Raw genomic sequence first — 15,481 nt, 5'->3', positions numbered from 1 at the left:
TTATAAATTTCAATGGCGTGTGATCATTTCAAACTTGCGATTAATTTTGAAAAAAAAATGAGTTGCGTCTTAAATTATGCAATAGCGAACAACTTCGGTGCGTTCAGCGCTTTTATTTTTACTTTTTATGAATAACAAAATAACATACTTTAATTTTCTTGTGAACAGCATAGAAAGATACACATCTGAACAAAAAAAGGGGCGCCCAAAATTACGACAATAATAATATAATAATAAATCAGCCACCATAAGAAGCCTAAAGATTTAATTAACTGTTAATAGTCTTATTGCATTTCGGAGCTTAGTGTTACCATACGCATTTTAGGATCTCTTTGCTGTCCTATGCTTGTATCTCAATGGTTCTTGCTACTGTAATTAACAAATACTCAAAAAGTGTGTGATTGTGTTGTCCAATCCTGTGACTTTTAAAGTCTTGGTCACTCAACATATGAACGACTAGAAAATCAGAACGTGCACGTCGACTGATTAATTACGAGGATTCTAAGACTTACACAGGGTAGTTAAAACAGCTTTACAGTTCCTCTCCTATAAATATACGATTGAACGTTCAGCCTTTATATCTTATTTTCTGTGAAGTTCTTCTGAAAGGAACAAACGGTTGGTCCTGAAGTAAGACTTGGCTAAAAAAATTATGACGAGCATAATTGTGTTAGTCTATTCGTGATAAGTGTTCAATCGAAAAGGTTGTCATTGCACTATCAACACATGTCTACTTCAGGTCTTGTTCTCTTAATGAACTATTCACAATGTGACATAAATCTAATGCTACATATAATTCTTATGCTTAGCATAACATATTGAAACAACAGGATCTATTCTTCATTAAACCTCTATGTACCCTATAGTTTCATTTATAACATAAATGTAATACGCGTATATGAGAATATTTAAACTGTACTCTACACGCAACAGAACACAACAAGAAATCGTCGGAGACGGGCGATGCTCCCCAAAGTTTTTTTGTCACAATATTGCACTATAAATTCAGATAAAAGGAAACGTCTTGAGGGGCATAACTTTGGACAAAATAATACGATGGATGGTTTAGCAACTTAAAAATTTCAAAGGGCCATAACTCTCTAAATAAATCATCTAACCAGAACCCACTAATAACATGCACATCTCCTCAAGGTAGTTAAGCTTCCCATAAAGCTTCATTGAATTCCAGTCAGTAGTTGGGGAGAAATAGCCCGGACAAGAATTGCACTATACGTACAGTTTATAGAAAATTTCAAAGGGCCATAACTCTGTGATAAATCATCCTACCATAACCGGCTGATAATATGCACATCTCCTGTTGGTAGTGAAGCTTCCCATAAAGTTTCATTGAATTCCCGTAATAAGTTGCTGAGAAATAGCTCGGACAAGAATTGCACTATATGTACAATGGAAAATTTCAAAGGGCCATAACTCTGTGAAAAATCATCCGACGAGAACCGGCTGATAATATGCACATCTCCTCTTGGTAGTGAAGCTTCCCATAAAGTTTCATTGAATTCCAGGCATTAGTTGCTGAGAAATAGCCCGGACAAGAATTGCACTTTATGTACAGTAAATGGAAAATTTCAAAGGGTCATAACTCTGTGAAAAATCATCCGACCAAAACCGGCTGATAATATGCACATCTCCTGTTGGTAGTGAAACTTCCCATAAAGTTTCATTGAATTCGGGTCATTAATTGCTGAGAAATAGCCCAGACAAAAATTGTGCAGGGACGGACAGACACACGCACTGACAGACGAGGCGGCGACTATATGCTCCCCCAAAAAATTTTGGGGAGCATAATAAATTCTGACTCCAATTTTACGCAAGAGATTAAATATATACGAATATTTAACAAGACCTTAAATGTAGACACAACGTATACAATGTAAAAGATGATGAATACATACAGACACACAATTTAATTTGTCGCTTGACTTTTTCAATTTTATTTTATATGTATTTTTATTGTCTGTCTTACGCATTAACGTTTTTAAGAAAACTTTCTTATTTATATATAATTTCCTACTTTCTTTATTGTTATAAGGCATAAAAGTATATTAAATTCGTCAAATATTCTTATTTATTTGAACATCACTAATTTAACAGAAATAAAACAAAACAAAGCACAACAATTGTTATTTTATACCGTTCGATTGCTCGGTACATCACTACAAGTGTATAGTAGATATAAAGAAGTAAAACTCCAGCTGCTGAAGCAGTATTGCATTCTCAATATATACAATTTGTTGGTCCGTTATTCAAGGCAAGTGACCAATTGCCAAATACTTAAGGCTACTGTTTACTACAGCTCATATGAAGGCACAATTACGACAAATAATACAATTCCGGAAATAGCGTGCATTAAGACCATACTCTTTACCAATTAAGACTTCATTTAATGGTTGCGTAAAGCATTTCATGTTATCAGTTATCAAAACTTAGGTTATATTTGAAAAACATCGTAAGGTAAGTAAAAATATATTGACTTAGACTGACGAGTCCTGCTCCTCTGCGGACGCTCCATCGTTATTATCTAATACGATTTTCCATTTACTTACCAAACAGGTTAATCACTTCTCTCGCAAAACCAAGTTTGAAAAATGGATGCTAAATAAGGACCTGTAATTACATTCATTTCATGCAAAATATTTTTATTATATACATTATATGCATTTATTTATTTTTGCAAAATATGGATATTTTGTCAAATGCATGTTAAAGCATGAAGTTAATATACTTACAATATATCATAATATAAACAATGTATACATTTTATTTATTTATGCATAATACATGCACGATTGTGTATAAATTAATATTTAATGTTATCATAGAATAAACATAAACAAGACCGACAATATGACCTAAACTGGATTAAATTCGCATGAAGAAAGGATTTAAGACTGGGGCCAATTTCCAGCCAACATATGGATCACACTTAATTTATTCAACTATTCCTTTTGTTTAAATTTTAATGTCTATGGCCGAAACATTTAATGATTTGCAGGCCGTACAGCTACTCGTATGGGTATGGGTACGTTTAAGCTAAGCATAAATTGCCTTAACACTAGATTGTGAATAAACACGCACACTAACAAAGCAGCAGAGATACATCATACTTAGTCTGCCACTATTTATGGCACAATTAATTCCATTGCATTTCTGGTTTGGAATATCTTTGAATATAATATAAAAATCATATCAATTGGATATAACTCAATGTTCTGTAAAACAAAAAGACAAATTCAATGTAAAATCTATCCCCACAGTTTCAAACAGGTGACTGATTGATGACATGGTCCACAATGCAATCACAAACTATCCTGTAAAGGTCATCTAAACACAGCAGCTCCACGTTGTCAAAATGGACCTAACTGGAGTGTTTAGATGTCCTCACTTGACTCTCTACATGTCCTCACTTGACTCTCTCCATGTCCTCACTTTACTCCGTACATGTCCTCACTTGAATCTCTAGATGTCCTCACAGGACTCTCTAGCAACACATTCCCAGGTGCATGATATATCGGTAGGTGGCTGGGCCATTCCAAACACCCCTGGAAAACAGGTTTAACATGGATCTACATTTACAGACTGATACAGTGACAAAGTGTAATGGCAAAAATACAATTTTCAATTACAGTCCAACCCCTACTTCCGGTCACCCCGTGTTTTTTAAGAAAACTAATAATTTTAAACCGAATTTCATCAGGGTCTTTTTTATATTTCTAACAGTTGTAATTTGTATTTATTGTAAAAACACTTATCATTTTAAATCAAATCTCCTTAAGCATCTTTCTTTATATTTCTAACAGATATGAAAGATTCTATGTTGTATATAATCGTTGAACATTTTTTAGAATTTTTAGAATTATCGTCTCTCGTAACTCTTTTAGAGTGGTTTTGTACATATATATATATTATGATTTTGTACTGTTTTATGTACAAAAATGAGACGCTAATAAACTATTCTGTCTGTCTGTCTGTCTGTAGGCGGCCGGTCTGTGCCGCGACCGTCGATAAACACTATATAATGCACCCCTCTTAAGCGGTAACCCCGTTTCTCCGGCCAGCGGCCAGCAATTTTGCATCCCAAATGTTAAATTCCCCCCCCCCATTTGAGTGGTCACGCGCAAGTAAGTCAGTCATGTACATTGGCAAAATTACACAGACGCAACGGCGAAAAATACGTACTTCCAGTCTGCGGTTTAGGCTCTGTAGTACTGAAGCGTGATGTGTGATAAACATTTTGACAGCCAGTTTGCAAATTGCAATTAATTAGCGGCGGATTATCGGGTTAAAAGCAATATGCGACCGTTTGATCTTTTTATTTCCGCACGTGCGAATATCACCTATTATTACTGGAAAGGAGATTCTTAATTTATAATTTATTATTTGTAGCTCATACTATTTCAAGCACACATTTATGACAATTATCGGCTAATTAAAAGTTAAAAAGAACAACAAAACTTTTAACCGAAATCAACTGATCTACATGTTCTCTGTGCTTCTAAGTTTTTATCCAAAAAACAATACACGCATGCTTTCGAACCATGGGTATGGCGTGACATTGTACATTGGTGCATAATTTTCGCGCGCTTTTGTCGGGACAAAGGAAATACACGATGCTAGAATTTGTAAACGTCGCGTTAACATTAAACAATCGGGAGTGTGTTTCGGATTACAAATTATTATTCTCATTTGGGAATAAAACAAAACATTTATATTTGTTTTATATTAACAATGATTCAATATTAATTTTAATAAAAACCTTTACGTGGTGAAAAAACGTTATTAAAATATTATGCATGAAAAGCACGATTACCAGGAGGATAACACCCGGTTGTGTGTGTATTTGAGATTTATTTACAGGTCGTCCAGCGTCTTCTCGACTACAGATGTATCGACCTGCCCCTGTGACCCTTCAGGGGAGAAAATAAGGTCATATTATACATCATAGCACGATGGCCAATGAGACCTTAATGTGACTAGATGCTTTTTTTTTTTTTTTTTTTTAATGGATTATGTAGTGGTTTGCCTTTTATCAAAATGGTTTTTGCAGTATTCCTATTATCAATAACACCCGGTTGCTATTATCAGTCTCTTAAGTAACTGGCCATGATTTTATCGTGAAGGAGATCACTGTCGGGACCAATTGACATGACGCCTTATCTATGATCGCTCCGCCCACTAGAATTGATCCACCAATCAGCGATCGCTTAATCGGGCGCACTCGTTAGCAACGACCTGTCCGCCATTTTCTAGACAAGCTACATGTTTAGGTTCACTTTTATTCCAACGAGTTTCTTTTGTTATCCTCTTAAAAAAGCGATTAAAAATGGTTAAACGGTGTCAATGGGATTATGTAACTCGGACAATCGATATCCTTAAAGATTAGTTGGTGACATTTAATTTATATTATATCGTTTCCAAAGCCGAAAAGAGATCTTGAGAAGTGTAGGAGATGTATAAATACATGCGGTCGTCACCACGAACAACTGAACGTCAACACTGTCAAAGACAAATATAATATATTTTTATCGGATATACTAGCAGATTTAAATAGTTAATATTATCGATCTGATTATCACATAATATTTCACTTTTTTAAAAATAGTTTTATCAGTTACTAGGTCAGAAGCGAGTTTCATCTGCATTACTTAAAGAGAAATAAAACCCAGCATGAAGCCTAATTCATGCTGTGTTTTATTACTCTGATAGTAATGCACTTAATTGACATCATACATGTTATTTTATATTATCTTATTAACGGTATCACACATTTGCACTCATGTGGTATCACCAATGAACGCTTTTAATCCACACTAGGAGCTCGAATGCCTAGATCTCATTTTTAAACGAGTTTCGTTTATTTTGTTCGGATTAAAAAACGGAAATGAAATACGGCAAAAACGGTGTAAAAGGGTTAATGCAACTCTGAAAGATAATTTAGATGAATTAAATTTATACCATTTCCAACGCGGCAATGCGTCTTGACAAGAGCGAGTGGAAGCTTCAAGAATTACCGAGATCCCCTTTATAGAACATTAATTTATTTCACAAACTTGAAATGTCATATAAGCAATAATTAAGCATTATTTAGTATGTATTATGTCACGTGTGCATGTAAAATAATTGAGAATTTTGGTACCCAATTCGTGTAACTTTACGAAATCCCCGTTCAAAATCGCGTTTCTGTGTGTGTCAGAAACAAGTGAAAACCATTTTGTTATTATTTTAATAAAGACGTATCGATACATGCTATTGTAAAAGAGTTATTATCACTGATATTAGTTTACCAATAAATGCGGTAACGTCGGGGAAGTCGCGAGCGTCTGATATTGGTAGCCTTATTAATTTATAATAGCCTGATCGTATTCCATTTCGTACAACGCTAATTTTATATCAGACAATGTCCAAACTTACTGTGTTGTTTTTGCGCTTTAAATTATAGTGATTGATAAATGTCCCATAAGCAATGTTTAATATGATTAATATCACTTTTATACGCAATAACATGTGGGATTGAGGTACCCACCCGGCGTAAGAAAGCGCGTAAAACTTCACCGAATTCCCAGTTATAAAGCGCTATTTCGTGTCAAATACACGGGTAGGGGGGAATGTTTCGGTAATAATTTTGTTTATAACACGGGTAAATACCAGTGAAGTGTTAATTTATTGCAAATACCACCATTACACGTAATAACGGGTTCGATTTCGGTAAGCGCGCAAGCGTTTGAGAGCGTGTTTAATGTACCGATTTACCCGTTATAAATAGCTGATGTTCTCTTTAATCGTATATTTTTTTGCATTTGCAGAATAACTAAATGGCATCAACCCCTTTACAAGTGTAATATGGTGTTAAACAAGTCCATAAAATCATCCGGAATATCGCGTAAATCTATATGCAGTCTATAGGCAAAGAAGCCATTTTGGTGTTAGCTTGTCTAGGTTTTCTTCCCGCTGAGCCACGTGATTGAGTGGGCGGAGCGATCACTGAAATGGCGTCATGTCAATTATTCGTGCGGTAGGTATTCAAAGCCATAAAACTGCAATAAACCGATTAAATTATCGATTTATAGTGACATGGGAGTTATTCACGCATAACTGATTCACAACTGTTCCCATCTTAAGTGCATTGGGGCCATACAACGCGCATTGTGTAAACAATGAATCATGATAATGATTCTTTTTCATTGACTTGATTTTGATGATGATGATATTGATGATGATTAGAAAGATGAATGGAATATTTTTTTGAATGAAAATGTTGTCTTATAGCTGATTTTAGAAAGGAAGAAATAAAACTATTTTAAGTCTATACATTGTTTAGTACATGTACACATATTTACCATTTTGTTTATAGAAAAATTGAACAGTTGGCCATGCACTCATCAACTCCAGACTCCCTATGACCCATCCCCCTCTTATGTTAGCCTAATTTTGCTTATTGTGTATATCATAACATGCACCCTGTCATGTGTTTTAGTACATATTAGTAAATACTCCGGTAAAGAGAAAGGTTTAAACTTTCACATGCAAAACTTGATGTCAAAAAGAACAATGAATGCAAGTTTGAATTATGGATATTTAAAAGTGTAGGAGTATTTTGTCTGAGAAGTTTGTTTCGACAGACAGACAGGCGGATGTAATTATATTAGACCCCCTATATTTTTTAGGTTTATAACAAACTTCAATAGTTATCTTCTGAAACTGTAAAACATTGACAAACTTGGTCATCATATTCCAGTAGATCTGAGGCATAATGTACTTCTTGAGATAGAACATGGTCTGCCGTTCTTTTCCCTGCTCGACAGGGAACGTCTCCAGGATGCTCCCATTGAAACCAAACTCCGCCAGAATGCAGTGGTTGTAGTCTGTGATCAGTGGGCAAGATGTGTAGCCATTGTACTGAAAATCAAAGTATAAAGTTTGAAGGAGCAACACAACTTTCTTTAATGATTAGATCAATTGCAGTTCTTCACAGGAAAAATGAGATGCCATTGGCAATGTGTAGTAATGCCAATAGACCCTTTTCACAATAAGCCAAAATCGATAAAAGCGCGAAGTCACGTGACTCGCAGAATTCCAGAACGAGGCGGAACGTGATGCCGTTTATAATACCACGCAATGCCGCATCTAATTTCAACCCATCACGCTTTTGACGTTACGATATTGTCAACACAAGATGACATCGTCAGTAAATATCTACTTTCCATTTTAGGTGTCAATACATTGTATACATTTTCTTGATTAAAGAACTTGTTTTTATTCGCATGTTTGCACAAATTTTGACACTGTTAGTTTGAGCCTTTTTATCGCGGTGTTTAATCAAAGATCTATCAATAATCTTGTTTATTCGTATATCTGTTGTTTAATTGTCCCTGTGTTCAGCACAAACCCATAATCTCGTTATCATCAGATACTGTGCCGACACATACTAAATAACAACAAGGGGTCATAAACCAAATGTTGCGTATGTCTGGTCATTTCCACATAATTTATGATACCATCGTGTCTTCTCGTGGTAGTGGTATTGCATTGTCATTTCTTAGAGTTATTAAAAGTCAAATACTCAACTGTTGCTATAATAAGATGTATAAGATTTTGTAAAAATTACCATTACATTCGTTCCTTATGTACATTTACTAGAATAAGTGATACAAAACTGAACGGAATAAAACAATTGGGACCGCATAAGAAGTTGATATGTTGTTCTTTATTAAACTTATAATTATGATGGTATGCCTAAGAAAGGAATCGAAGAGGCTTTTTGTGAAAAACCATCGTAATGAAGAGTAAGACATGAAGATTTATTCTTTATTTTAGTCTCAATTACAAATGATACAATACAAACATTCAATTATATATAGACAATTTGTTGGTGATATTTGATATAATGCGACATCCCAATAATCTATACACATATGTTGCATAACAGTTATATGATATATCATATAGAAATCTAAAAATGTCCTATGTAACATAAGAGCATTGTAGCACATGCGTGTCTGCTCATCATTGGAAACAATTACTTGAAACAGGTGATGTTTTTATTGAATGCTACGAATTTATAATATTGTCGTCTGACACCGATCTGATATTGTACGCCTCGAATATGAAACACTTTGCGAAAAAAACATAATGGTATATACCATCTGTGTATTGTGTTGGTAAACAAATAATTAGCTAAAAACATATCATGATAAACATACATCAAACAATTCATAAATGGACATGTGTTTATCTTATAATGTATGCACTTATAAATAAAAATTTGCCGCGCTGCATTTCCAAAGGATATTTATGAAACAACACGAACCTGATCATATTCTCAAAGCATACATTACTAATTGTCATTGTTTTCTTTGTTCACACACGGTTGTGTTCGTGCACATGTTTCATGAGATTGATATCACCATTACTGAAATTAAGTGGTAAACCATATTGTCTCTTTTCATCGTTTACAGTTTGTCAATACTGAATTAGTATTAGCGCAACGAAAACGAGATCAATATTACGTAACATCTGTCGAGCAGCCGCTAGTCTCACTCTGTTATCTGACAGTATACATGTTTGGACAGTTCAATTTCCACCACGTCCGTGTGCTTCACTTGTATATAATGATTCTTCAATATTGTCATACACTGTTAAATAAATTTTATTTAATGTAAAAGAAAATTAACATACAATTTAAATAGTGTCAAGTACTTCACGTTTATAGTGCTTTGTTTTATGGTTGATTCAACGCTTACAAGTTCGACAGTTCATGAAAAATAGCGCACACCAACACACCCATACGTTTGAGAATTATAATCATATAATACTTTTTATTATGCGGCTTATATATATATATCTTTGTTTTGAGCAATTATCGATGTTAGGTCTTCAGACCACCTTTACTCTGATGTGTTAATGGGTTATACGTATTTGTATAAAGATGAGATAAAATTTAAAAATATTTTCTTATTGTACTAGATAGTATGTAGTTGAATTATTATTATGGTTGTTATAATGTTTATTTAAGAAGTATTTATCAATTTATTGACTTAACACATACTGTAATAATGTTATAACCGTCCCGAATGTAAAACATAAAGTCAACTGCTCGATATTCTCCACCATTCGCATAACATAGGAAAAGAAAGTTGTCACGTTCCGCCTCGTTCTGAGATTCGACTCGTCACGTGATATCTAAAAATAGCAACAGTGTTCGTATTGTGAAACTGGTCTATTGGCAAAGGTCCTATTTATTACATGTATTTAACAAGCTTAACCATAAAATGCTTGATATATGAGACCATTGCCCAAGAATTGACACACCTTATCCACTTGGTGAAAAAAAAAATTGTAATTCATTTTACAATTGCATTATGAGTGATGAAGTTATAGTCAGGACAAGCTGTTTATGGCTAAATTTAGCCCTCTACCACTAGTTGTGTACTTCACCTTTCTGGTAGGGAGACAGGTATATACCGGTAAACACAAGCTGTCTCCTCGTGGTAGTCATCTGAGGTAAATTATTTTAATTTTCAGGAAGAATGACAAAGTAAAAGTGCGGAAAAGCTTTTTCATGGCCAATTTGACTGTTGACCTCTAAGTGTGACCTTGACCTTTGAAGAAGTGATAAAAGTTTCACACTTGACAAGCCCTCTCTTCATTGGTGATCATTGTGTAAGCTAATTTAAAATTGCATGATGAATGATACTTTTATAATCTGTGCAAGTTACAGTGCAGACAAGCTAGAACTCACAAACGCACGCATATACACTCAACTATACTGACTGCTGTATCGAGCTTTGCTCAACTCTCCTCAACAAAAAAGATTAAATGATAAAAACAAAATGAAGACATTTTACTGCATGTGATTGCTGCACTCAAAATGATGCTAACAGCTCAGTAATCCACATAAGTCAATGACACTCTGAAAATGGTAAAGAAGTGATTCTTCTGAGATATGAGATAGAGATGACCTGTTTGATAAACCTTGCTTTAGTTTAAATCTTGCTTTAGTTTAAACCTTTCTTTAGTTTGATCTTGCTTTAGTTTAAATCTTGCTTTAGTTTAAACCTTGCTTTAGTTTAAGCCTTGCTTTAGTTTGAAATTGCTTTAGTTTAAACCTTGCTCTGGTTGAAACCAATTATTTTTTTCATGATTGCATGGAAAGACTTTGGCTTATAGACACACTCAAGTTTGAAAATCACTACTTGGTGACTCTGGGAAGATTTTGTATATGCTACCCACACAGGGGTCTAACCTTGCAAACCTCAGTTGCAATACCCATTACGCAAGTGCCATCTGAATTTTATCTTTTATATACCCAATAAATACCTTGCTTGACAAGGGCTTGCCAGCCATCATTTCACTTATTCCCGTCATCACTATCTTTGTCTGTGGAGCTGAAATATTGTAAAATACATTGCAGATTTTGCTTTTTTTAAATGCGCAGACTCGTTAATTTAGTAGATTGCAAATAAAACAAGCAAATTTGTTGAATTGATATCCCCAACCAAATAAATTTCTTATGGATGCGTGCAAATCCTTGATGTATGGTAGAATCTATAAACTCATGAAGTTTCATTTTGGAATCAAGTATCGTATCTGAGATATAGTCCTATAAAGTTACATCATACATAAACAACAAAGGGCAATTACTCTGATTTATGAAATTATAAGGTTGTGCTTCTTGTGCATGGCACTTTTTCGTATTAATATTTATACACCCACAAAGTTTCTTTTTGAAATCTTGTATCATATCTGAGATAAAGCCCTGAACAAATACATCATACTAAAATAACAAAAACAACACTTATTTGATTAAGGAAAGTGTAGGATTATGGTTCTTGAGCATGGAACTTCTCCTTATTGATATCTATACACCCATGAAGTTTCATGTAAAACTCTTCTATCATATCCAAGATAAAGCCCTGAAAAGTTACTTCTTACACAAACAACAAAGGGCAATAACTCTTATATAAGACAGCATATGGATTTTTGTCTTTAGCATAGCACTTCCACTTATTGATATCTATATCACACACGGACTGACAAGGCCAAAACAACATCCCTCTGCTTTCAAGGAGGATAAAACTGATCAATCCAGTTTTGTGATTATTTTCTACAAAATACCCTTTATGAACAAAATCAACAAACAGAAATAACGAAAAGAAATTACCACACAAAACCAACTGACAGACCAAAAGAGTAACTCCAATATATTCCCTCAAAAATGTAATTATAATAATAAACTAGAGCTTTGTCAAAGACGTGACGAATAACCCCACATTCCAAATTAAGACACATAATATTTTGCATGTCGTCTTCACAAAAAACAGCGGACACCATGCTCAATTTTTAAAACGCACTAAGTGACTCCTTGACCTAGTTTTTGACCCAGAAAGGCCCATGTTCTAACTTGGCCTTAAGATCATCTCCATAAAACTTGTGACAAAGTTTGGTGAGGATTGGATGAAAACTACTTGAATTAGAGAGTGGACACCATGCTGAATGTTAAAAAACGCACTAAGTCACCCCGTGACCTAGTTTACGGCCCAGAATGGCCCATGTTCAAACTTGTCATAGAGATTATTTAGATAAAACTTGTGACAAAGTTTGGTGAGGATTGGATGAAAACTACTTGAATTTGAGAGCGGACAACATGGTGAGGTTTAAAACGCACTAAGATACCCCGTGACCAAATTTTTGGCCCGGCATGACCCATATTCAAACTTGACCTAGACATCATCTAGATACAACTTCTTACTAAGTTTGGTGAAGGTTGGATGAAAACTACTCGAATTAGAGAGCGGACAACATTGTGATGTTTAAAACGCACTAAGTGACCCCGTGACCTTGTTTTTGACCCGGCATGACCCATATTCAAACTTGCCCTAGACATTATCAAGATACAACTTCTGACCAATTTTGGTGAAGATTGGATAAAAACTACTTGAATTAGAGAGCGGACAACATGGTGAGGTTTAAAACACACTAAGTGACCCCGTGACCTAGTTTTTTACCCGGCATGGCCCATGTTCGAACTTGACCTACACATCATCTAGTTACAACTTCTGACCAAGTGTGGTGAAGATCGGATTTAAACTACTTGAAATAGAGAGTGGACACCATGCTCAATGTGTAAAACGTACTAAGTGACCCTGTGACCTAGTTTTTGATCTGGCATGGCCCATGTTCGAACTTGGCCTTCAGATCATCTAGATTAAACTTCTGACCAAGTTTGGTGAAGATCGGATGAAAACTACTTAAAGAAGAGAGAGGACACCATGCTGAATGTTAAACAAGAGCACCGCCTTGCGGGTGCAGACCGCTCATCTATTTTCTTTTTAAAGGTGAAGGGACTCTCATTTTCAATCACAAAGGAGGGAGGGGTGGAGTGGGGGGGGGGGATTCTTGGGTGCGATGGTTGGACGTTATTTCAAACATAAAATAATAAAAATAAATATTTGTGTTTTTTAACAGTTTCAAAAAAAAAAAAAATTGGGGGGTGGGGTGGGGTTGGGGGGGGGGGGTATAGTGTGAGGGTGTGGTGGTAATTTGTGAGATGATCTTAAAAAAAAAAAAATAATAATTTAGGGGGGGGGGGATTCGGGTGGGGGGAGGGGGGGGTGGGGGGGGGATTCTTGGGTGCGATGGTTGGACGGTATTTTAAACATAAAATAATAAAAATAAATATTTGTGTTTTTTAACCGTTTCAAAAAAAAAATTTGGGGGTGGGGTGGGGGGGGGTATAGTGTGAGGGTGTTGTGGTCATTTGTGAGATGATCTTAAAAAGAAAAAAAGAAAAAAAAAAAAATTAGGGGGGGGGGAGGGAGGGGGGAGGGGATTGGAGGTCACACGGGATGGTTTGGGTGGAGTCTATTGTGGTATGTCAGGTAAGAGTAGTTTTGTCAAAGTATCAATCAAATCTAATCATAAATAAAGAAGTTATGGCAATTTTAGCAAAATTTAATAATTTGACCTTGAGAGTCAAGGTCATTCAAAGGTCAAGGTAAAATTCAACTTGCAAGGTACAGTAACCTCATGATATCATGAAAGTATTTGAAGTTTGAAAGCAATAGCCTTGATACTTTAGAAGTAAAGTGGATCGAAACACAAAATTTAACCATATATTCAAAGTTACTAAGTAAAAAAAAGGCCATAATTCCGTAAAAATGACAACCAGAGTTATGCAACTTGTCCTTTTACTGTACCCTTATGATAGTTTGCGAGTGTTCCAAGTATGAAAGCAATATCTATGATACTTTAGGGGTAAAGTGGACCAAAACACAAAACTTAACCAAATTTTCAATTTTCTAAGTATAAAGGGCCCATAATTCCGTCCAAATGCCAGTCAGAGTTACATAACTTTTCCTGCACAGTCCCCTTATGATAGTTAATAAGTGTTGCAAGTATGAAAGCAATAGCTTTGATACTGTAGGAATAAAGTGGACCTAAACACAAAACTTAACCAAATTTTTAATTTTTTAAGTATAAAAAGGGCACATAATTCTGTCAAAATGCCAATCAGAGTTACATTACTTTGCCTGCACAGTCCCTTTATGATAGTTAGTAAGTGTTGCAAGTATGAAAGTGATAGCTTTGATACTTAAGGAATAAAATGGACCTAAACACAAAACTTAACCAAAATTTTCAATTTTCTAAGTATAAAAAGGGCACATAATTCTGTCAAAATGCACGCCAGAGTTATCTAACTTTGCCTGCCCAGTCCCCTCATGATAGTAAGTAAGTGTACCAAGTTTGAATGCAATAGCATTGATACTTTCTGAGAAAAGTGGACCTAAACGCAAAACTTAACCAAAATTTTCAATTTTCAAAGTATAAAAAAGGGCACATAATTCTGTCAAAATGCAAGCCAGAGTTATCTAACTTTGCCTGCCCAGTCCCCTCATGATAGTAAGTTTACCAAGTTTGAAGGCAATAGCATTGATACTTTCTGAGAAAAGTGGACCTAAACGCAAAACTTAACCGGACGCCGACGCCGACGCCAAGGTGATGACAATAGCTCATAATTTAAACAAAAAAAATAGATGAGCTAAAAACGCACTAAGTGACCCCGTGACCTAGTTTTTGACCGGGCAAGGCCCATGTTTGAACTTGGCCTTAAAATCATCTAGATACAACTTCTGACCAAGTTTGGTGAAGATCGGATGAAAACTACTTGAATTAGAGAGCGGACAACATGCTGAATGTTTAAAACGCACTTAGTGACCTCATGACCTAGTTTTTGACTCGGCAAGGCCCATTTTCAAACTTGGCCTAGACATCATGTAGATACAACTTCTGACCAAGTTTGGTGAAGATCTGATGAAAACTACTTGAATTAGAGAGCGGACACTTAATACGGACCGACAGACAGACAGACCGACCGCCGACCGACCGACAGACAAGTTCACTCCTATATACCCCCCTAAACTTCGTTTGTGGGGGTATAATAATATTGGGACTCTGTCCCCCTGGA

At 35.3% G+C, this 15,481-nt stretch overlaps 1 protein-coding gene across 1 annotated transcript in view; it reads right to left on the bottom strand.

Annotated features, from left to right (window-relative positions):
- Window positions 1-2,761: 2,761 nt before the first annotated feature.
- The window catches only part of LOC127875161 (sulfide:quinone oxidoreductase, mitochondrial-like), a 32,355-nt gene continuing 19,635 nt past the window's right edge, over window positions 2,762-15,481 (bottom strand). Inside the window, exons 8-10 of the mRNA XM_052420019.1 lie at window positions 11,335-11,402; window positions 7,736-7,914; window positions 2,762-3,560 (exon numbers count right to left, since the gene is read on the bottom strand). Of these exons, the coding sequence (XP_052275979.1) occupies window positions 3,500-3,560; window positions 7,736-7,914; window positions 11,335-11,402 (308 nt within the window). The 3' untranslated portion in view covers window positions 2,762-3,499. The remainder of the gene's footprint in view (window positions 3,561-7,735; window positions 7,915-11,334; window positions 11,403-15,481) is intronic.

This window comes from Dreissena polymorpha, chromosome 3 (assembly GCF_020536995.1).
Source record: "Dreissena polymorpha isolate Duluth1 chromosome 3, UMN_Dpol_1.0, whole genome shotgun sequence".
Classification (NCBI taxonomy): Eukaryota; Metazoa; Mollusca; class Bivalvia; order Myida; family Dreissenidae; genus Dreissena; species Dreissena polymorpha.
This window is presented reverse-complemented; position numbering and strand designations above follow the sequence as displayed.